Source organism: Protomyctophum parallelum (genome assembly GCF_964188405.1).
Source record: "Protomyctophum parallelum genome assembly, chromosome: 4".
NCBI classification, from domain to species: Eukaryota; Metazoa; Chordata; class Actinopteri; order Myctophiformes; family Myctophidae; genus Protomyctophum; species Protomyctophum parallelum.
The window spans coordinates 13,774,086-13,797,908 of NC_139700.1; the positions used below are offsets into that span (position 1 = coordinate 13,774,086).

General features: G+C 41.0%; 1 protein-coding gene across 1 annotated transcript; it reads left to right on the top strand.

The window, feature by feature from the left end:
- The first annotated feature begins 13,222 nt into the window (after positions 1–13,222).
- On the top strand, positions 13,223–21,797 carry borcs5 (BLOC-1 related complex subunit 5). Its single transcript, XM_083762629.1, has 4 exons — positions 13,223–13,487; positions 15,165–15,308; positions 18,769–18,926; positions 20,201–21,797. Exons 1-4 carry the CDS (start codon positions 13,430–13,432, stop codon positions 20,435–20,437), a joined length of 597 nt encoding a protein of 198 aa, XP_083618755.1. The 5' UTR covers positions 13,223–13,429; the 3' UTR covers positions 20,438–21,797.
- The last annotated feature ends 2,026 nt before the right edge of the window (positions 21,798–23,823 follow it).

Below are 23,823 nucleotides of genomic sequence, written 5' to 3' on the forward strand. Positions count from 1 at the left end.
TACGCAGACAGTCATTAGATCGACAACCTACGTTCGGATCCCATAATGTCGCTAGGTGGCGGTAACGGGCTGCCAGATAAACCAGTCACCCACTTACAAGAAGAAGAACCAGGTAGCTCCCCCCTTCACAGGGTTTTGAATGACGCTTCCAGACAACAATGGAGTTGTGGCCGTCTCTGCCTGCTTTCTACTGCATCGATTGACACACAGGCTGACAGGCAGCCCAGAGGCATGCAGGCAGAGCGCGCCACGGGATGGTTATATTTTAGGCTATATAAACGCTGCTGCCGCTTATCACAAGGCATTTTTTTACATCATGGTTTTACATTCACCATCGCTGATGAGCGGCGCTTTGTAGGCGAGGAGGGAGCGTTTGCTCATTGTAGGAACTCCAAATATTATATCACATATGGCTCTGCATCAATGTAACTGTAACATATCGTTGTAAGCCGACGTGAGCCATGATGCCTGTTTTACCTGTTTACATGGAGACGTGAAGAAACGGCATTTTCAAAGATTTCCACTTTGTTGTGTTTTCACCCCCCGGAAACGCCGTTCTCATCTAAATGGACACCCGCAAACGATACTTTATTTTGCACCGTTCTCTGTGCTCATACTTGAAATGAGAGATTCTGCACAATGAGTACTTTTACCTTTAGTATTTAAGTACATTTTGATACAGATACATTTGTACTTTTGCTCAAGTAGATTTTTCAGGACGTTTACTTGTAATGGAGTAGTTCTACATTGCAGTATTGATACTTTTACTGAAGTAAAACAATTGAGTACTTTTTCGACCACTGGTGTTTGCCTAGATAATTAACTTAATGTGCGAACAGTAAACAAACAAACCAACCTACAGTATAAGTGTAGACACACAGGGTATCAGAACATTTCTAAAGTTACAATTTAATGACTTCTAAGACATTTTAATACCAAATTGGCCCAAATGTATTTTCTTATGTATCTGTGGAACCGAGTCAAACAAAATGTAATGCCTACAGTTCCAAGTGCTTGTCTAGAATGAATAAAGAGGATGGTGCACAGAGGCGCGGCCTAGGCTCCTTGGGAGGTTTGCACATGTGCAGTGTAAACAGGAACTGCGATGATGGAGTGTTCCAGCAGAGGTGCTAGCATAGAGTATTAAGGTGCATGAGAGTTGCTGACCCGGAACTGAAATAATAAAAATTATATCACAAAAAGAGAATAGTACAAAGTAGATTTTGTTTTTATTTTAAAAAGTATATCAATTTCATAACTGTGGAAAAAATGTTGTGTATAACAGACTGAAAGATAAAGGACAAGTACATTCACTAAATGTTAATGTTTTTGTATATTTTCTTTTGTGGATTTTCCATGTTCTTTAGTACATGTGTCAAACTTTTATTTTTGTGAAATGACAAAGGAACATGAATACTGTTCATTCAAGTGCTGTGGATGATACAAAACATTTGAAAAGGGAAGGGTGGCTGCTGTTTAATTCTCAACTGTTCTGGATCTCATTATTTACATCACAAGTTATGAGCATTAATCTAGCACCTCTGCTGGAACACTTCATCATCGCAGTTCCTGTTTACACTGCACATGTGCAAACCTCCCAAGGAGCCTAGGCCACGCCTCCGTGCACCATCCTCTTTATTCATTCTAGGTGCTTGTCAGGGTGGGGGGTAAAGGTTGGAGAACCCTTGCGTTAGGCCGGTATACCCTGTTTTTGAGTGGCGCGAGCCCCTCCTATGCGCAGCTTTGTGTGTTTGTGTGTATGAGCACAGAATGTGTTTGTAGCACGGAATTGTGATGATTTGATTGGCGGAATGTGATGTATGATGATGCATGATGAATAAGAGCGCTGTGTGATGTTTAAAATGCCATTGTTGTCTTGCTTTTAGGCGCCATCGGATGACATTGGTCTTCAGTCCAATGGTGATATGTCAGGTAAATTACACACACTGTAAATTACACACTCACACAGCAATGTGTCCGTGGCAAATTTTTGATTTTCTGTTTTACACACCATTATAACCATTATTATTTTGATCATAATGCCCAATTACTGAATTTGAAGTCTCCAGGTATTCTTCAGAATATGTGTGACACTGATTTACTAGGACTCTTAACTCTTAACTCCCCCTTAACTCTGAGAGAAATGGAACCATCAATTTGAACACTCTCAGAGTTATAGACCTGTTATGGCCATTCAGGGTTCTAGCTCCTTATGCTTTTACACATGCTTTTGTGTGTGTGTGTCTGTGTCTGTGTGACTATGTTGTGTAGATCATGGCAGAGAGCAGCCATTACCTTCTGGACAAATATCTACTGTTGGGTCTCCAGGCAGACGGTAAGATATACATTACCTGTGTGTGTCTGTGTGTGTGTGTGTGTGTGTGTGTGTGTGTGTGTGTGTGTGTGTGTGTGTGTGTGTGTGTGTGTGTGTGTGTGTGTGTGTGTGCATGTGTGTGTGAGTGAGTGAGTGTGTGACTGTGTGTACGTGCGTGTGTAGTGCCCCTGTAAAAGGAGCAATGTGTGAATATAAACAAACACATGACGCAGTGTCTCTCTTCAAACACAAACAGCACTTTTATCTCAATTTCGACAATGATCAGACACGTACATCATGAATACATCGTCTTACAATAGCAGCAGTATTATTATGTCACGAGCACTACTGTACTAATCATGTGACCTTTAACCCTGAATCATCAAATCACTGTAAATAGCATCAATGCATTTCAAATGCAATATTCTGTTACCATTTCAATCATTAACCGTAGTAACAGTCTCAGTAAATACACAATATGTATAGTAGTAGCATTAGCATCAGTAAATGTTCAGATGAACCTCTAATATAATCACACATTCACATGACTTACTTAGAATTACATTCTGTAACAAGTAAAGGCACATTAATGTCACATTAATTAGGAAAGGCACCTTATATGCTTAAGCATAGAACCATTACCACACTAGAAGTGCATCAAAGTGCTTAAATGCAATTATAACAAATGCACAATCTGTGAACATACACATGAAATACACTGTTGTTCAGTTTTTAACTAATTATATAAATGCATTTCTCATTGTACTGTTATCCCTTTTTAACCATAAGTTATTCTTTTTACTTTTCAAATTACTCTTTTACTCTTTCATGAACTCAGTTGTCCATATTCTTTTAGCTGTGACAAATGAAATTATTGATGCATCATGTATTAAACATTCACTATTCATTGTATTGCAGTATTGCACTGTTCTATAAACGAAGTGGTTCAGAAATAAATGTAAACAACATTCTACACAACGTGCATGCGACTCAAACCACAGTGTATAGCTACATAAGATGTTGTACAAATGTACACCATTCATTGTACATCATGCGTCTCTGAAACCACAACAAACCACGGCAAGTATTTGGTCTGTATTACGCTCTTAAAGTGACTATAAACAAACGAAAATACAGTTCACAACGTCATGCACAGTTCTCAATACGTTCGGTTCATACTTTGAGCCGTCTGACGGCAGTTTTACCTATAAAAGGAGCAATGTGTGAATATAAACTAAAATTGTGTGTGTGTGTGTGTGTGTGTGTGTGTGTGTGTGTGGGTGTGTGTGTGGGTGTGGGTGGGTGTGGGTGTGTGTGGGTGTGGGTGTGTGCCCCCCCCTCCACAGTTCACAGGAGGGCGTTCCAGTGGGGCCAGAAGGCACTGCTGGGATGGACGTGGAGATGGTTCCAGAAGTTGAAGCTAGGCTGGACGTGGACATGGAGGCAGAAGGAGAAGCCGAGGCGGACATGGACATCGGGCCCGAAGGAGAGGAGGAGGAGCCAGACAGAGGGGCGGAGTTCATGCGGTAACCATGTTGTGACGTCACTAAATGCTGACGTGAACGTATCGACATCATTGCGAGACAGTGTGAAGGCTTGCAGAGTCGAGCTTAAGAGATTCTATAACAAGAGACCAAACTCTTCTAGAATACTACTAATACTACTACTATTCTCTTAATAGTTTTGGAATCACCACTAGATGGCGGATCCCTCTAAGATGGTGGCACATGCACATACTGATATTTAGTGGTGGGGAAAAAAATCGATTCGTCAATTAATCGCGATGCCATCATGGGCGATAATTCATCGATGCACAAATGTCAAACATCGATTATATAATGGGGTTTTTTTACCGGAGCAAAATGGCGGAACTAATCTGCGACTGCGCTGCGTCGTCGTACCGGACCGTTTAGAGTGACGCACACAGCGCTCGCACACGCTTTAGCTTTCAACAACCAAAACAGAACGAGTTACCAACGCGGAGGGGAAGAGAAAAAAGATGACAGAAAGGGAACATTTTGGATTGTATGAGGTTGAGGGGACACGAGAACTCGATAAAACTCACACCATCGACCGCCTGTGAAATGTGGCCGAGATGGGACGATGTAGTGTGGCTCCAAAGTGCTAACATGGCCCGGAATCCGTCGCTCTCCACGACCGAATGTGAACGTAAATCCTTTGCAATAAAAGTGCCGATGGACTTCGTAATTCTAGTCGCCTTTTCTGAGTGCATGGGCAGCTGTCCGTGTGTTCAGAATCGGGATGGTTGTCTTGACTGCATCTCTGGATGTCAGTGGGCAATATGGTCTTGTACACGTTGTGAGTTGTATCGAGTTCCCGTGTCCCCTCAACATCATAGAATCCAAAATGTTGCCATACACTTGTAAAATACTTTTAAACCAAATGCTCCTTAATGTGTGCAAACAAACAGAAAGGTGCAACATAATAGTCTCAATAACTACCCCAAAGCTTTGTTAATGACACTGTTAATAACTGAAAATTAAATCCCTGAATAAGGAAACAAAGAAAAGCACCTTTTTTGTCCTAACAAAGAATAAAGGCAATAAAGTGCTGCTGACCTCAACCGAAATCCTGCCCATGCCTATGACATCTTATGTCATTATTAATATATATTTATTGTATGCTTGTACAAACTCATTCTTTTTTTTTAAAGAAAGCTGCTTATTGCTGTTCTGTATTTGGCCACGGACACCCATCTGAAAATATTTTCTTCTATGGACCCCCCCAGAAGCAAAGATTTGATTTAAAAACGTGCACTGTGAAAGAATATATATATTCATAATCATTAGAAAGCACTTTGTTTATTAGTCGCACAGTGACTGAGTGATTAACAGTGAGTGATTAATCATGATTAATCGGGATTAATCGAATCGTGACCCTCGGAAACGATGTGTAATCGCATCGCCAGGTACCTGGCGATATCCGCCACTACTGATATTCTGAATGAATGTTAACGTTAAACCTCAAACACTCACATAAACATGCAAGGTTGCTGCACACATGCATCCTGAAATTCTGAATGAATATGTTGCTTTGCTGGGGGCACGGTGGCACAGTTGGTAGTGCTGTCGCCTCACAGCTAGAAGGTCCTGGGTTCGATTCCCGCTCGGGAAGCTGTGGGTGCTGGCGGCGTGTTTCCTCCTCCGCGTCATCAGTGCCCATACCCGAAGGCGGGTTGAAAGGGCCTTTCTGTGTGGAGTTTGCATGTTCTCCCCGTGGCCCCTAGGGTAGGTACCCTCACAAAAAACATGCAGTAATCCTGGTCACTAAACTGCCTCCCCCTGGCCAGCCGGGGCGCCTGATGGAGGGGAAAGGAACTGGTTGGAATAACGTGTTCCTTCCACGCGCTACGTCCAACCAGGGAAACTCCCCCCTGTCAGGTGTAAAGGAGCAACTTGGACACTCAGGCATGAAGGAAGCATGAGTTCAAGTCCGTTGCTCTCCCCTTGTCCCCCATATATGGGGACTAGGTTGGTGGAGGGTGTGTAGAGTCCAGGATCACATTAGATGATTGACACAGGGGTGAAAAATGGTTTACAAAATCGTGGGATAAAAAATATATAAAAAAAAAAAGAATATGTTGCTTTGATCCATTCATAAATTAATTAATATATTAATATATTAATTAGTAAATAATTATAGTAATGCATGCATACAGTATGTATAATACTTTTTCACAGATCAGTTCTGTAGAAGACTATATGATAGAATAGAATAAAAACACATTTGTGTTTGTAATGTACAGCATGACTTGTTTTAAAAGCAACCAGATGTTGCATCATCACTCCAAATTGGCACTTGGCGCTGGTTGTTACTATGGCAATTAATGCAATAGAATCTATTTGGTAGAGCTCTTCATGGATCCAAAATGACTCTCAGGCCCAAACCCTAATGCATTGTTTAAAAAAAAAACAGTGGGTTGGTGGGTCGCGGTCCAGTTGGTATGGGCCACGACAGTAAAAATGGGGTGCATACTTAGTTTAGACTAGTCATTGGTTAGACATGGGTTAAGGTTAGGTTTAGGTGTGCTGCCCTGTGGGAGGTTAGGTTTAGGGTGAGGGTTTGAGATAGGTTGTAGTTGTAGGACTAATGACTGGTCTAACCAATGACTAGTCTAGACCAAAAACTGTCTAAGTACTGCACCCGTAAATACCGGTATCTCCTTTTTTCCGTTTCCTAAAGATTTTAAAAAGTTTCAACAAAAATAAGTCATAACTTTTAATTAATTAAAAAAAAACATTTTTCAAACATATTTTATAAATAAAATATAATAATTGCCATGAATAAACAATAAAAAAATTAAGAAGTAGTGAAAATAGCTATAGATCTAGGCTACAAGCTCACAACACGGCGTGAGCTCGAAGAGCTGCTGTTTTCACCGTTGTGGGTCCCGGGCAAACAAGATTGCTACCAGTACGTCACAAATCCTACATTTTTGCTTTTCTTCCTTCGATTGTAATGCTTAACACGTACATCTTCTATTTTTGAACAGTGTCTGAAAAATAGAATTTGTAGAATCGGCCTCAGGTAATATTATACTGTACCTCAAAGATGAAGATATAGCCATGAGTGTCCAGTGCAATTACATTGAGGTTGTGTGTGTGTGTGTGTGTGTGTGTGTGTGTGTGTGTGTGTGTGTGTGTGTGTGTGTGTGTTTGTAGGAACTTCGAAGAGCAGGATGAAACCAGTGTGACATTGAAATCCATGCTGGGTGAAGGGACACCTAGTCGGAAAGCAATGGCTTCCGCCTTCATGATATTGTTAGGTAGGTTCAGTGGGGGGAAAAGTACATTTTTTTAACTTAAGTAAAAGTATCAATTGTGCAATGTAGAAACACTATTAAAAGTATTCTAAATTTACTTGAGTAAAAGTAGAAAAGTATTGGCACCAAAAGTAGAAAGTACTCATTATGCAGAATGTCCCATTTCAAGTTTTCAAATGTATAATATTGTGTGTGTGTGTGTGTGTGTGTGTGTGTGTGTGTGTGTGTGTGTGTGTGTGTGTGTGTGTGTGTGTGTGTGTGTGTGTGTGTGTGTGTGTGTGTGCGTGTAGAGAAAGTGACAAATCATACACTGAATGCTGAGCAGAAAGAGCCATATGATGACATCTGGATTTCACTGGGACCCTTGTTGAGCCCAGAATGAACGCACGCACGCACACACACACACACACACACACACACACACACACAGTTCAAGTTTCAGAGCTGTTTATATTTTCCAACAGTTAAGTCTTTATGGAAAATAGTTGTGTCATATGCAGCCTGTTGGCTGATATTATCCTCTTGTCAGTGTTTTTAAAGACAATATTACAGAAGGATTTATACTTAAAATGAAAACGGTTTGCCAGTTTAAATGTATTTGGCCTTTAAATGTATATAGTTTTTTCTTTGTCACAGTCACACACACAGTCACACACACAGTTCAAGTTCAAGTTTCAGAGTTGTTTATATTTTCTAGCACTAATTTATTTAATTGTTTTAATTTAAAACATGTTTACAGTGTCATATTTATCTAATTATTATATATTATTGTTAATTATTATTTCATTAATATTATTATATTTATTTTTCTTTGTTTAACATGTTTATTACCAATGTTATAGGCTGTTTTAATAACTAATATGTAATTCATGAATATCAGTTCTACTATGATCTAATTTAAATATTTATAACATAATATTTATACATAATTAAATAAAAAATATTAAATGCAAAGATAATTTAATCTGTTTTTATATCTATGATATAATAAGATAAATTTCTGTAAAGTTGCCATTTGTTAAATAAAGTTTGTTTTTCTCTATTGAAGTCAGTGAATGTCTATTCAGTCATACAAGTGAATACGTGTTATATACGCCTTACTCATGCACACAATTCCATTGAGGAGCCAGGTGTCAGTCAACTGTAAAAAGAAGAGCATACCTATTTACACGCACTCAACTGTAAAAGGTCATAAAAGGGGGTGGGACTAAAAAGGAGGAAGAGAAACAGTCTGAGAGTGAGATCAGTGATGGGTGTTTGTTATAACAAATATAACAACTTAAATTCAATATTCTGGTTAATGTCACCAAATTAAGAGCCAAGTGTGATGATGTACTGTATCAGTAGGTAACCCTGTTAAAATCAAGGAGCTGGGTTTTCACTCAATATTTCTAAATATATATTCAAAATGGGCTGTGGCTAGTCAACAAGAGGAGAAGACGCTATTTCAGAACTGTAATGACATGGACATTTATAGTTGAAGGATAGGACATATAATAGTATTGTGATGTTTTGCAGTGTTCTTCAGAGCTCTGCTCGTTGCTACCAAAGATGTTGCAGTTTAGGTGCTCAGGTCAGGACTTCCCTAGCCTTCCTGATACTCATTTCATTTCGTTTCACTTCATTCCAGAACATGTTTTCTTAATGGATGTTGCTAGCGATTCAGGGCTGGAGCCAGACTAGGACTTCCCATCAATTCACCTAAAACCGAATTAAACAACAGAACTAAAGCAATAAAACAAGCACCAAGTTAAAGCAGTCTACATGTTCAGCCACATGTATTACATTTATTACTCAAGTTCATCATTAATTCGGCCCACAAATAAAAGCCTATCCTTCGATTGGCTTTGGTTGGTGCTTAATAAAGGTAGATAGTTTGTTCCATAATGTCCCATAAGGAATTTCTAGTCAGAACCTAACCCTGACATAATTTGTTTTACGAGTGTTATTCTTAACCATAGACTATCTAAGATCATAACATGCAGGCGTAGTCTGGGGTCTGTTAGGGGGTTCCAGGGGGTCCCCAGCTAAATTAGTTAATATAGAATCAAAATCAATTTAACCACTTTCACCATACAGTATATAATTCAGCTATTTGAAAATGGCATATCTACAGCTCACAATGCGTATGCAATGCTATGTGTTGTCAGCTTGTCTGCTATTTTCCTAAATAAAATGTATAATGTCCCTGGTAGTAAATATCTTCAAATGGGGGTCCGTATGTAGACATAGCACTATATAGTATATGTTTCATTATAGATATTCTTCTTATATAGCTTTAATATACAATTCATGATGACTCTTTATGTATATGATGTATTACCATGTTTTTTGTTCTTGCTTACTGTAAATCGCTCTGGATTAATTAAGAGCGTCTGCTATAAATGCCTAAATTGTAGTGCAGGAAGGAAACATATTGCGATTTTGCCACCAAGTTGTGTGTGTGTGTGTGTGTGTGTGTGTGTGTGTGTGTGTGTGTGTGTGTGTGTGTGTGTGTGTGTGTGTGTGTGTGTGTGTGTGTGTGTGCGTGTGCGTGTGTGTGTGTGTGTGTGTGTGTGTGTGTGTGTGTGTGTCACTTCCTAATGGTTCTTTAATTGTTTTTGTTTATTGCAAACACCAACTTGATAGAAAGGGTTTGTTAAAAGAAAATGTAGGGCCCTAGAAAGATTTTAAAGATATTTTAGGTAGCAGAAATAAAAAATTGTTGCTGGGTGAAAAATAATTGTGTGGAAAAATAACATTTGGAACAAATACTTTTTGTCATGTTTTCTTTTTCATGATAACAATTTATTTCAGTTGTTTTGCATTTGATGTTCCATTCATTGTTTTGTATTGCTTTGTACCTGCTCTTTGATGGCGGTAACTTTGTACCTGTTCTTTGATGGTAAACCTTCGGTTGAAGTATCATTCAAAGATGTGTTTTTTTTTTTGCCGTGCCCAAACAGCAGGGCTCCAAACGTGGCTATGTTGGCTGGTTGGCCCATTGATCAGTCCGTACCTTACAGTCTATGGTCCGTACACCACTTCAAACATTATTGATCTTTTGGTTATCCCTAGGCCTTTTCTCTAGTGCGAGCAACATATGGCCTGAGGCCAGCTGTAACTGCCAGTGGACCATCTCACTCAAGCCCATGGCATCTTCAAAGAAAACATTGAATTATTTATTAACAGTTTGCGGAATTACAGTACATTTCAAGCACAACTCAATACAAAAACTTTCAACTGTGATTGGATGACCAATAAAGCACTATGCTTGTTTACAAGAGGGTCCACCATGTTAAATTCATCATAACATTTAGAGACATACAAATATACACTTCTATATAGCCAAAACAGGAAATCATCATCAGAAGGGAGGTAAAAGGCGGACAGTGTCCTTCCTGACTCCACAAATTGGCAGGTGAACTCGCACTTAAAGGTATATTCAGTGATTTCACTTAATTCAAATATCACTTATTTTTTTGTTTTGTTGTGATAATCCTCTCTACTATAGAGTGTGCTGACCATATAAGGAGTTCCTCCCTGTCCCCAGTTAACCCCTGGGGGTCAAAAAACCTTAGGTTTCGTTTTTGGCTCTGTATCCTGATTGGATGAAAGGCTTAGGTCCCAGCCAAAAACGAAACCTAAGGTTTTTTGAGTGAAATCACTGATAGTACAGAAGATAATAGGAACGAACTTTCACTCGGTGATACAAGCGTGAAATTTGGCATGAACATGCCTCTGGGTCACCTCTTTAACTTTTTTAACCGAGCCAATGCAAATTCCAAAATGGCGGTCATTTGGCGGCCAAATAAAAAAAACCTTTTGTGGCGGTTCTGGACAACCGTGGGTGCGGCCGACTCGAGACCGGGCACTGCACTCCCTGTGGGTGTGTGGAACGTGTGTGTCGAATTTGAAGTCGATGGGGCGAACGGTTCTCGGGTTACGTGGATTACAGATGTACACACGCACACAAAAATCGTGAAATATAGAAGATCATTGGAACGGTTGTTCGCTTGGTGATACAAGCATGACATTTGGCATGAACATGCCTCTGGGTCACCTCTTTAACTTTTTTAACCGAGCCAGCGAAAAATCCAATATGACAGTCATTTTTCAAGATGGCCGCCAAATAAAAAAGGCCTTTTGTGGCGGTTCTGGACAACCGTGGGTGCGGCCGACTTGAGACCGGGCACTGTGGGTGTGGGTAACGTGTGTGTCACATTTACATCACATTTTATACCTAAAAACATGCAGAAAATGAGTGATAATTAGAGATATCAAAAATCCCATCTGTAATTTTCTTTGTCTCTAATGTGTCAACAAAATTAAACGATAATTTTGAACCTGGCTTTATCCGATCTTCAGATTTATCGTCCGGAAATGTATGCAAATTAGCGCATATAATGCCTAATTTGCATATTTAAACATATAATTTCAGAAAACTTGTAATACAAAAAATCTTAGTTTTAATATAAGTAATCAACTGGAGAAGTTTCATTGTGATAGCTATTATTTAACTTTTTTTCCCTATTCACCTGGGGTGTCTCGCCTTAATCCCAGAGTGTCCCTATGGCGTGTTTTTTTATGTTTTAATGTAGATGTTATAAATGTTAACTCCTGTTTGCAAATGTTCAAAACCCTATAGGAGTGCTATTTGGTGATTTGGTGATTCCCATCACAAACGTATAGGCAAAGATAAACTGAAATGTAGAATCAGTATAATCTTGGCCGCCATCTTTGATTTTCAAGTGGCTCGGTTTCTTAAGTCGAAGATTGACCTTCAAAGATGACTTGTACCAAATTTCATGCTTGTATCACCTTGTGAAAGATTCTCTCACAATATGGCTCTAGCCACTTCAGTATGAAAACTAAAACAAAAAACAAAAAAATAAGAAAATAATATAAAGAATAAAAAATATATATATATATAAAAATATCTATCTATCTATCTATAATGGTGAAATTTTTCCTAAAATTTGTAAGAAATGTAGACATAGGCTAACATTTAGATGTGGCGGTCATCTTGAAATAGCACCGCCATATTGTATTCTTGGATGGCTCCGTTAAAAAAGTTAAAGAGGTGACCCAAAGGAAGGTTCATGGCAAATGTCATGCTTGTATCACCAAGCGAACAACCGTTCCAATGATCTTCTATATTTCACGATTTTTGTGTGCGTGTGTACATCTGTAATCCACGTAACCCGAGAACCGTTCGCCCCACCGACTTCAAATTCGACACACAAGTTCCACACACCCACAGGGAGTGCAGTGCCCAGTCTCGAGTCGGCCGCACCCACGGTTGTCCAGAACCGCCACAAAAGGCCTTTTTAATTTGCGGCCATCTTGAAAAATGACCGCCATTTTGGAATTTGCGTTGGCTCGGTTAAAAAAGTTAAAGAGGTGACCCAGAGGCATGTTCATGCCAAATTTCACGCTTGTATCACCGAGTGAAAGGTTCTCTCACAATATGGCTGTTAGCCGCTGTACTATGAATATACCTTTAAGTGTTGAAACCAAGGCCACAAGATGGCAGCATTGTTTCTTTTTCGCCTCATGACTTGGTGATCTAAATCAATTTTAAGAAACTAAACTAACCATTAAATTTGTCATGTGTACAGATGTAGGCTACACCATTTTAGAGAATCCCCTTTAAGCAAATTTCATACCAGGGGAACTACATTTTATTTACATTTAAAAACAATCCCACAAACGTGCCAAAATAGCCTGTTTTCAGATAATTGGAGTGGAGTAAAATTACAATATTAGTCTCTATTATGTAATATGTATATGTATTGGAAATACTCCAGTAAAGTGTAAGTACCTCAAAATTATACTTAAGTTAAGTGCTTAAATATCAGGTAAATATATGTAGTTTACTAGTTACTTAGTTAGAAAACATACACTCACATTGCCAAAGCAAGTTTCAAAATATAGCATTTTGTATGTACACTACAGCATTTTGTAAACATGTATATCACATGTTTTAAACAAGTAGGTTTTTTTGCAGTATTGAACTTTGGGACAAATAGCAGCATATTTTCTCAAGACTTTAATTCAACCATTGCCATGAGCATGCGTGAAGCTTGCGCTGGCCTTCCACGTGACCACTGTGTACGGAAGTATGTGTGCAGCCTGCCCAGCAGCACCATAGACAAGACATCTATGAGCATACTGACAACTGTCTGCGCTTGTCGGGTATTTGACAATAAAGTACAGAGGGCTATGTCTACATTGGGCCACATTTTGATTCGGTTCTGCTGTTTAAAATATTTGCAGTAAAACTATTTTTGCAAGGCACGGAAATAATCCATCTGTCTGTCTGCTGACCGTCTGAAGGAGAAGTCACAACAATGGGAGCGGAACAAAGCGGGGAGTCGGAACACAAGCATTCCGATTACAGCTCATCAGGTGAATTTTCCTACCAGTGCTGTTATTTTGTTGATTACTTAAGCAAAGAAATAAAAATTAAGAAATATGTAATAAAAAGCAGAAAACGTCGTTCATGTTTCGGTACCTGTATCCTGCCTGCGAGGCAGGGTACTTGCTAGCCCTCCAAGCAGAACCCAATGGTACTTGACGACACAGACCATTGGGTCCTGTTCCAGCAGTATCCTGCCACCTGGTACGCGGACATACATAAAACATAAACAACGTGGATAACGCCTGTCTGCGCTCTTTGACGAATTTTTTTCGTGTGAGGGCTTCTGAATATGTGAAGTATAAGTACCCATACATGCCGCTGCGAATATCTCCTGTGGCGCGGAAGCCGTTAAGTATTTCTAATCTTTGTTTGACCGATTTGGTCGCTTTGATTCTTCTCTTCCTTCCTTGTTTATTGACACCTCATTGTACCGGTCGAGACTCTGTATCTGGCTAGCTAGTGGCGCTATAGGCAGGGACGTAGCCGCACAAGCCAACCGCACACCGGGAGGCGGTACAATAAACGGTAAACAAACAAGAAGAAATAAAGCGACCAAATCGGTCAAACAAAGATTAAAAATACTTAACGGCTTCCACGCCACAGGAGATATTCGCAGCGGTTTGTATAGGTACTTATAGTTCACAAATTCAGAATAACTTAAACTAAAAAAGGCCGTCAAACGCAGCAGATACGATCTTAGAGAGAATATTTATGTCCGCATTCCAGAATTCCCATACGAAAATATAGTTATGAGCAGGGACCCTACATAAAACTCATCCAAATTTCAGAAAAGCTTTATGGAGGGTCCCGAAAGGGGCTAGGTACTTGCTGGCCATGGTTCACAACTTCACATGACGCTCGGCTCGTATACTTCATGATCATGACTATAGCCTAAGATTTAGACTATAGACTATAGTCATATTAGCTCTGGTCCATAGCTCTAATGCGTTGCACGCATTAGAGCTATGGACCAGAGCTATAGTCTTATATATATAGTCTATATAGAATCCTTTCACCTGGGCCAGGCTCTGGCTCTGCCAGAGGGCCTAATGAGGCCAACTCCTTTCACCAATTCCAGCCTCTGCCTCAGCCAATTGAGGCTCAACCAATCAGGCTCTGCCAGTGGGCAGTTTGCAGTCTTCACACAGGCACAAACACAGTTAAAACGGGGGCTATTACTGCTATGACAACCTATATCATTAGGTTCATTAGTTGCATCGTTCTCAAGTAGGAGTACAGGTCTAGTCAGTCAAAAGGGAGACATCGAAAAGAGGAAGGATCAACATATGGAATGTCAGAACAGGTCAGCTCCATATATGGAGATCTAAGGGTTTGAGGTCAGATGTAAAGTTGCTGGACAGCTATGCAGATCTAGGTGATGATCTCCATGTATGGTCATCCAGGGTTTGATGAGGTCAGTGTCGGAATGCGGAAGTGCTCATTCTATCTCAATAGAATAGAATAGAGATATGTTCCAATGTTTGGAACTATAGCCCATGGGCACCCGCTTTGCGGCGAGATCAAAGCGTGTCGCCACTCTCTTACTATTCCACTCGGCATACAGTATATGGAGACGTAGTCGACCACCAACCGACCGACTGACGGGAGATTCAGGTTTTCATAGTAAACTATGCTGATGGACTGTATGAATGTGCTCTTTGCAGTGGTGCCCTCCCCGGCCAAACATAAGGCCAAGATGGATGACATAGTGGTGGTGGCTCAGGGAACACAGTCCATGCGGAACATACACAATGACCCAGATGTCATCAAGCTCCAGGAGATCCCCACATTTCAGCCACTTCTAAAAGGTAGCTTCTCTTCGCTTCCCTTAATATGTCCATGTCTGTTGAATTGTTTTATCTTTACTTCTTAAGAGACTGCATTTTCTCACTTCCCCCCAGTACAGTCACATTAAACTGTTTAGTCACTGAGCAATGTCACTTGGAACAGTGGAGTGTTTAACCCATTGAGACCTGAGACAGTTTTCTGAAAAACGTGTGTTTCTATCAGTGAAACCTTTTCATGCCAGGGAGCCCCACAATATCTCTGCTGTCCAGAGGAAACCTCGTAACTACAAAATGTAAAATTTTCAGGAAATGAAAAATATAATCTTTTAAGGAAATTAATTAAACCATATATTTTTTAAACGATGCAATACTGCCCCATCAAAGTTGGTATTGTTAATTAAGATATTGTCAATACTTGCATTAGAAGGAGCTATAAATTAATGGTTAAAGTGGTTAAAAGCTAATGTGACACAGATGCGTACTCAGGTCTAAATGGCTTAGAAAGAGTCATTTACTTTACACACTGGTCTTGTGATTTTAACTTGTGCTGAGTCGGCTCAAACGGACTTCAGCGCGGGAAATTACTCGCCTGCGGTTCGCTCTGCAGTGCTTCTCGTTGCTCAAGAACGCTTGAGATGACGTGTCTCCATCCGTCGTCGTAACAGTTTTTTTGCCTAACTACTTCCTAACGAAGTTCTCACCAAGTGGGCCGAGTGGTCTGCCTCGCTGGAGGCGACAAAAACTGGTGAATCATAACCATAACACCTTTGATTCTGTGACAAAATAAATATGAAATCCGCTCAGCTAAACAAAAGGTATTTATTAAATGCACGTAGTATATCATCATTAATTATTCAAACATTTTCTTCCACAGAATCAAAGTTTTTATGCTCATGACTCACCAGGATCCTGGATGGCTTGATTCTACGCTTAAAATAATTGATATAAATATTTTTGTAAATCTCTACAGGGAAAATTGAATGGGAGATTTTTCACTCTGTCCAGAAAACCACGCCCATTGCTATTCTCTATTCAGTATTTTAGCTGTGACATGAGCGCCCCCTCCTGAGATACTTCCGGGTCCTACTTTTGTGTCGCTTTTGTGTCCCCATAGAGTTATACTGTGACGCTCCTTCGGACTAATTGCTGTACGAGTTCCAATCTGGTTTCAGAACATCCCACTCCACTGACACATGCCTCCTCTATTTGAGCGACCACATCAAACACGAGGTGGACGCTGGAAAATACTGCGGCATGGTCATGCTGGACCTCCAAAAGGCTTTTGACACCGTGAACCACTCCATACTGGTTAACAAGCTTAAAGCTATTGGTTTTGATAGCACATCAGTGAGCTGGATGCAATCCTACCTGGAGGGGAGAGAACAGATGGTGGAGGTGAACGGAACACTGTCCCCTCCCCTCCCAGTGAGCTGTGGCGTCCCACAAGGAAGCATACTAGGGCCTTTACTGTTCCTAATATATGTTAACGACATGACTTCAGCTTGTGACTGCAACTTGTTCCTGTTCGCAGATGACTCAGCACTGCTGGTCTCGGACAGGAACAAACTGCAGGTTGAAAAGACCCTCAGCTCTGAACTCGGTAGAATCTGCACCTGGCTCGCTGATAACAAACTATCCTTACACCTGGGAAAAACTGAATCCATCCTCTTCGGATCAAATAGTAATCTCAGCAAGGCAGATGGCTTCTTGGTTAGAGTGGGTGACAATATTATCACACGAAAAGATCAAATTACCTACCTAGGTTCCATCCTGGAGGCCAATCTTTCCGGTGATAAGATGGCCACCAACGTAATCAAAAAAGTCAATCGGGCCCAGGCCGTAGCGTAACGGTCTGGGCACCGGACTGGTGATCCAGTCGCGGTGTGCCGCGGGTTCGACTCCCGGACCCGACACGGCCTTTACCGCATGTCATCCCCCCATCTCTCTCCCGTTTCCTGTCAGCCTACTATCTGTCCCTTACAAAATCAATAAAAAAGGCGTAAGCCGCAAAAAAATATCTTAAAAAAAAAAAAGAAAAAAGTCAATCAAAGAACAAGATTCCTTTACAGGATCTCCTCACTGGTCAGCAAAAACACCTTGAAGACCTTAACAGGAGCCCTCGTACAAGGTTTCTTTGACTATGCATCCACCTCTTGGTACCACAGCACCTCAAAGGCCCTTAAAACAAGGCTCCAGACCTCCCAAAACAAACTGGTCAGGCTCCTACTTGGCCTCACCCCCCGAACCCACCTCACCCCTGCCCACTTTGACAGGCTGGGATGGCTTAGGGTCGTCGACAGAGTACAGCATCTTGCAATGGGTCTGGTCCACAAGATTCTATACACCACCAAGATACCCATGTACCTGTCTAAATACTTCCTTAATGTAAACGAAGTCCACACCCACAACACCAGAGGGAGTGCAACAAACCATGTACAACCCAGATTCGGCACAAACAAGGGACTAAATACTTTTCGCTCCTATGCCACCAAAATGTGGAACGCCCTACCAACAGTCATTAAGACATGTGAATCCCTTGACTCCTTCAAAACCGCTCTCAAAGGGCACCTACGGATGGCTGCAATTCGAAACTGGCCTCTGTAAAATCTGAATCCCCCCCCCACCCCATTTTCCCTCACTGTATATTGTATCTTTTCCCTTTTTTGCTTCCCATATGATGAATTTAGCTACATAGAAATGTCTATTTGTATGTCTCTAAATGTTTGTATGTCTTTAAATGTTTTGATGAATTGAACAATGTGGACCCTGTTGTAAACAAGTGTAATGCTTAATTGGGTCGTCCACTCACAGTTGACAGTCTTTGTATTGAGTTTGTGCTTAAAATGTACTGTAAATTCTACAAACTGTTAATAAATATTTCAATCAATCAATCAAAACTAAATCTGAGACGAAAACAATTTTACCGCTTTCCTCGCAACAACAAAGCTGCGCTGCTCTCCCAAATCTGGCTGTGACAGGCCGTCTGCCCCACATGGAATACTATCGCCATTTTGTTTTATTGTGTCAACTAAATCCTCATTAATGCAAACTAGATTTAACATACTCAAGCCTGCACACATTCTAAATATGCCCCCGAAATATTTTACAGCGCAAATACCTTCAATAATAATGATAATAATAGTCTTTATTGTCTCCACATCATATATTTTTGTTGTCATGGACACTTGTACAAAACATTAATAATTCTACTCGAGTTGGAAGCATTAAGACCTATTTTAACCCTCAATGGCTTCCTTTCTGAAAAATAACGTCATTGTAAAAAGATTCACGCGTTTAGATATGCTATTTACAATGAGATGCGGACGGGAGCTGGTGCCACTTGGACCCGGACGTAACGTAGCACTACAAAATGACGTCGGACTTAAATACTGAATAGGTGAACTAAAACTGGGAATATCTGCCTGCGGGGCGTGTGTATTTCAGTGTTCTGAGACTTCATTTGATCTTGGTTGCTCTGCAGGGGTGCTCAGTGGTCAGACATCCCCAAGTAGTGTATGCCTGGAGAGGCTGGACTCGGGTCAGGTTCTGCAGCTGTGTGTCCGCTACCAGGACCACCTCCACCAGTGTGCTGAGGCTGTGGCCTTTGACCAGAACGCCCTGGTCAAGAGGATCAAAGAGGTAAATACATCTCTTTACCAGCTATCCATTTTTCCTTTTCCATTTTTTTCCTTCTTTTCTTTTCTTTTTTTTTTAAATTTATCCCACCATTTTGTAACCCATTTTTTCACCCAGTGTCAATTATCTAATGTAATCCTTGGGGCTACACTCCCTCCACCAACCTGGGGAGAGCAACGGGCTGACCTCATGACAGGGGGGAGTTTCCCCGGTTAGACGTAGTGCGTGGATGGAACATGTTATTCTAACCAGTTCCTTTCCCCTCCATCAGGTGCCCTGCCTGGCCAGGGGGAGGCAGTTTAGAGACCAGGATTCCTGCATGTTTTTGTGAGGGTACTCTCCCCATGCCTTCGGCCTGGTGGAGACTAAATGGAGTTGGGTATCTTCTGGACAGCATTTTACAAAAAATGTTAACTGTTGTTTTTATTCCTGGCATTCACTGTATAACTAATGAGATCTATATGATGATGAATGAAAATAATTAGACTACGGTAGTTATATTTCATGCCTATACGGTATGTCTCCCATCTCTCTCTGTCCCTTCCTCTTTTTCTCTTCATCTCTGACCCCTCTCTCGTCTTTATTGTCTCTCTGGTCCCTACTCGTTTTTCACTTTCATGCATTTGTATTCCTCCCACTTCCTCCCCTCGCCCCCAGATGGACCTTTCGGTCGAGACTCTGTTCAGCATCATGTCCCTCTTTTCTCCCCTCGCCCCCAGATGGACCTTTCGGTCGAGGCTCTGTTCAGCATCATGTCCCTCTTTTCTCCCCTCGCCCCCAGATGGACCTTTCGGTCGAGACTCTGTTCAGCATCATGTCCCTCTTTTCTCCCCTCGCCCCCAGATGGACCTTTCGGTCGAGACTCTGTTCAGCATCATGTCCCTCTTTTCTCCCCTCGCCCCCAGATGGACCTTTCGGTCGAGACTCTGTTCAGCATCATGTCCCTCTTTTCTCCCCTCGCCCCCAGATGGACCTTTCGGTCGAGACTCTGTTCAGCATCATGTCCCTCTTTTCTCCCCTCGCCCCCAGATGGACCTTTCGGTCGAGAATCTGTTCAGCATCATGTCCCTCTTTTCTCCCCTCGCCCCCAGATGGACCTTTCGGTCGAGACCCTGTTCAGCATCATGTCCCTCTTTTCTCCCCTCGCCCCCAGATGGACCTTTTGGTCGAGACCCTGTTCAGCATCATGTCCCTCTTTTCTCCCCTCGCCCCCAGATGGACCTTTCGGTCGAGACTCTGTTCAGCATCATGTCCCTCTTTTCTCCCCTCGCCCCCAGATGGACCTTTCGGTCGAGACCCTGTTCAGCATCATGCAGGAGCGGCAGAAGCGCTATGCCAAGTACGCAGAGCAGATCCAGAAAGTCAACGAAATGTCCATGATCCTGCGGCGCATCCAGATGGGCATCGACCAGACCGTCCCTCTGATGGAGCGCCTCAACAACATGCTGCCCGAGAGTGAACGCCTCGAACCCTTCAGCATGCGGTCCGACACTGATCCTGCAGCCACCAAGTAAAACGCACACACACCAAAAACTTGCTTTTGGCTGGATTTATTTAAAACGTTTTTTAAAAGAGAGATTTAAAAGCACAGTGCCAATCCAGGATGCGAGCTGTCTGTGTGCCTGCCCAAAAAAACACCCTGCGGTTCTCGTTTTATTTGTTTTCCTTGGTAAGAAAGACACCAATCTACTCAGCACTCCATGTCATCGGCTGTCCTTTTTTATGTTCAACATTTCATTCGGGAATGAATGTACCCAACAGAGACCTGCCCAGCATCACGTGGAACACAGAGGATACATCATACACAGGACTGGGTTCACACCTGATGCAACCTGTCCTTGCGTTGAATGGATTGGAACCTGTGATGTTCCACCCGTTGGGATTTAAAAACGTAATGTAGCACTGTGGACTGAAAGATCACAGAGATAAGGGAACTCCGTTAGATGCCCATTCAAATGCAACATTTAACTGAGGTTGGTGGGGCTCTCCTGAAAACGTTTGAGAGACACTGATCTATTCATGACGTCAACAGTTTGTGTGTTGTCTTTTGAGGGGCGCTCATCATTTTTCGACCGCGGTCGAGATCATGGATTTCACAATATCACGCCAGACTTCCCGGTCATTCATTGCCATCCCCAGTTCCTGCTTACTGATGCATGCGTCCCTAGCGATGACATCAGGGAATGACAGTTTTCTACCTCTGGTCTGCTTTGATGGCCTTGAGGGGCTCTAGCCACTCCTATGTCCAGCTTTTAGTTACATTACACAAACATTGCGTAACACAAACATTGATATCTTGTATAGGCTTTCAACTCTCAACTGTCGGTAAGAAGTCTGTGATGATGATGTACGATGATAAGAGCGCCCCTCACTTCATACAGGTGTGATTATTTTTCTATATAAATGGATGGAAATGTGAATGTGTCCCTTGCATGTAGAATGTATATAGTTTAAGCACAGATGCCCCAGTTGAACTTTACTCAGAACTCTGCTAAATATTGTTAGTGTCATATTAGTTGTGTCATCAACCTATACAAAACATAATATGAAGATACGCTCCATTAAATGTATCTCCTTCCACAAACCTTCAAATACCCCTAAAGCAGAGGTTTACTACTCTGGCCTTGAGTACCTAAAAAGGGACCCTTTTAGATTAAGATTATTAGATTAATAAAATAAAATAAAATCTGGTTGAGTACTCGAGTTGAATACTACTGTAGCTGTAGTCTTGGTCCCAACTTCCCAGGACCAGAGTTGAGAACCAATTGCTAAGTAGCTGGTAGAAGAGAAGAATGAGTCATCTACCTTGGAGAAAATGAAAACTTGATTTTTTTTCTGGATACCTGGGACCAGAGCAAAGCAAACACTTTTGAGTGGATCCGAGAGGCACTATGGTGATTTAATGACATACTGGAACTCCAACAACAATACTGCGTGGATATTGTGTGATATTGTGTTTATGAAGTTAACAAACAAAGCTAACATTGCTCTGTGTTGAGAATGATGTGTATTTATTTATTTATTTGGATAATAACAAAGCTTTTGTGGTGTGGAGGAAAAAAGGATTATCTTTCAGACGACTTTACCTTTATAAGCTTTATTGCAGCATAACCTCCCAAAAGCATGATTGTTTTGTCAACTTAAACCCTTTTATTAAACTGCTAATATTAGTTGAACAGAGCCGGCACTGTACTTTTACCCTACAAGCTCACAACAGCTTGTAGATCAGATATTTTCAGGTAATGTTCCCTCCAGAATAAGGATGTTAGGCTTCAAAGAGCAATGGAGTGTTGAAAATGTATTAGAACAGTGTATTTAGTCATACTGTCCACCAGGGAGAGGCAAAAGCATAGATTTCCCAGTAGGCCTGTGAGGTTCTCAACATCAATCTGATTTACTTCGTTTTTTAAGTGTAACACTTTTCAAAAGAGATTAAAGGAATTATTTAATGAAGATTGAAATTATAAAGGAAGAAGAAATAACCACAAAATTAAAAATAAGTTAATACAAGACAAGACAACACAATTAAATGCAATAATTTAATTCATTAAACGAAAGGTATTCAAATGACTAGAGCATCAAAATAGCTCCTCAAATGTGATTGTAAAAGATCAACTGATCGTCATTGTTAACAAAAACAAAAGACAATGAAAACATTCATACTTCATTTCACCCAATGTCCCTGTCCTCACTCTGCTCACTCTCTATCCACACTTTTCCTGGGCTGTGTGTGCTCAGGATATCATTCCATTGGATATCATTGGTCATCTGACCAGTTTCATTGGTTTTCATTGGATCAAATCGACAGGAAGTGGAGCACACACAGCCCAGGAAAAGTGTGGATAACTGCAAATATAGACACGTGTTGTACAATCAAAATCAAGGTGTAGAGCACCTGCATAGCAGCATATGAAACTGCCACCCTCAAAGATTTTGATTGTCTTTAGTATAGAATTTGCAATGGACAGATGCATTTCATTGTGAGAGTAGTAGAGGGCATCGTTAATGTGAAGTTGCACAATGCCGATTGCCGAACCAGCAATATCCCAGATCTATATGGTTTCTGATTAGACAGAGCCATCTTGGTAGGACAGTGCAGTATAAAGGATACTGGTAGGATAGATTGGGGTAGGCATGGGTGCCAATATTGGCACAGTGTAGGGTGATCACTGGCATAAGTGTGAGAGAGAGGCTTTTTCTTTTAAAATTTAGATTTCAATAAGGTTTTGTCATTTTGAAGTCCCCCTCACATCTATCCTGCACATAATTCATGTGTTCTGCCACCACCCCCATCAAACAAAAAAACTCCCATTGGAAAAGCATTGTGGCAGCCATTAAAAACAAACATTTGTTTGATACGTGTGTATTCCAATGGAAGTCACGTGGTTTTAATAAACACTTGTGTTTGATTGCCCCCCTCCCCCCATCAAACACAAGTTTTTGGTTAAACCATGTGACTTCCATTGGAAAATAATTGAGGCGGCCATGAAACACAAACGGAACACAGAATGTTTGTTTGATATGTGTATGAGGCCTGAGAGGGAGTTGGGAGATAGTTGGGTTAAGTTTAATGATCATTATGTTGATGTGAAAGAAGAAGACGAAGAAGATTTTTTTTTCCTTACACAAAATCAGTTGGAAATATTTAATTTCAACTTAGTGTTGATATGGCACACTGACAACATTTAATTAAAACATGGCACTGCATGTCCAAAAGGTTGCCAACCTCTGGTAGTAATAAGTGAGCAATGAGCATTACTAAGGATTTTGGCAGGTTGACCAATGATTATCAACCTTTTTAATATCTAATATCTTAATGTCCTTTTTATATCATAATCCCATCACTATTAATATTCTATTCAACTTTCCACTCCTCGAAGTATAATTTAGATTATTAATT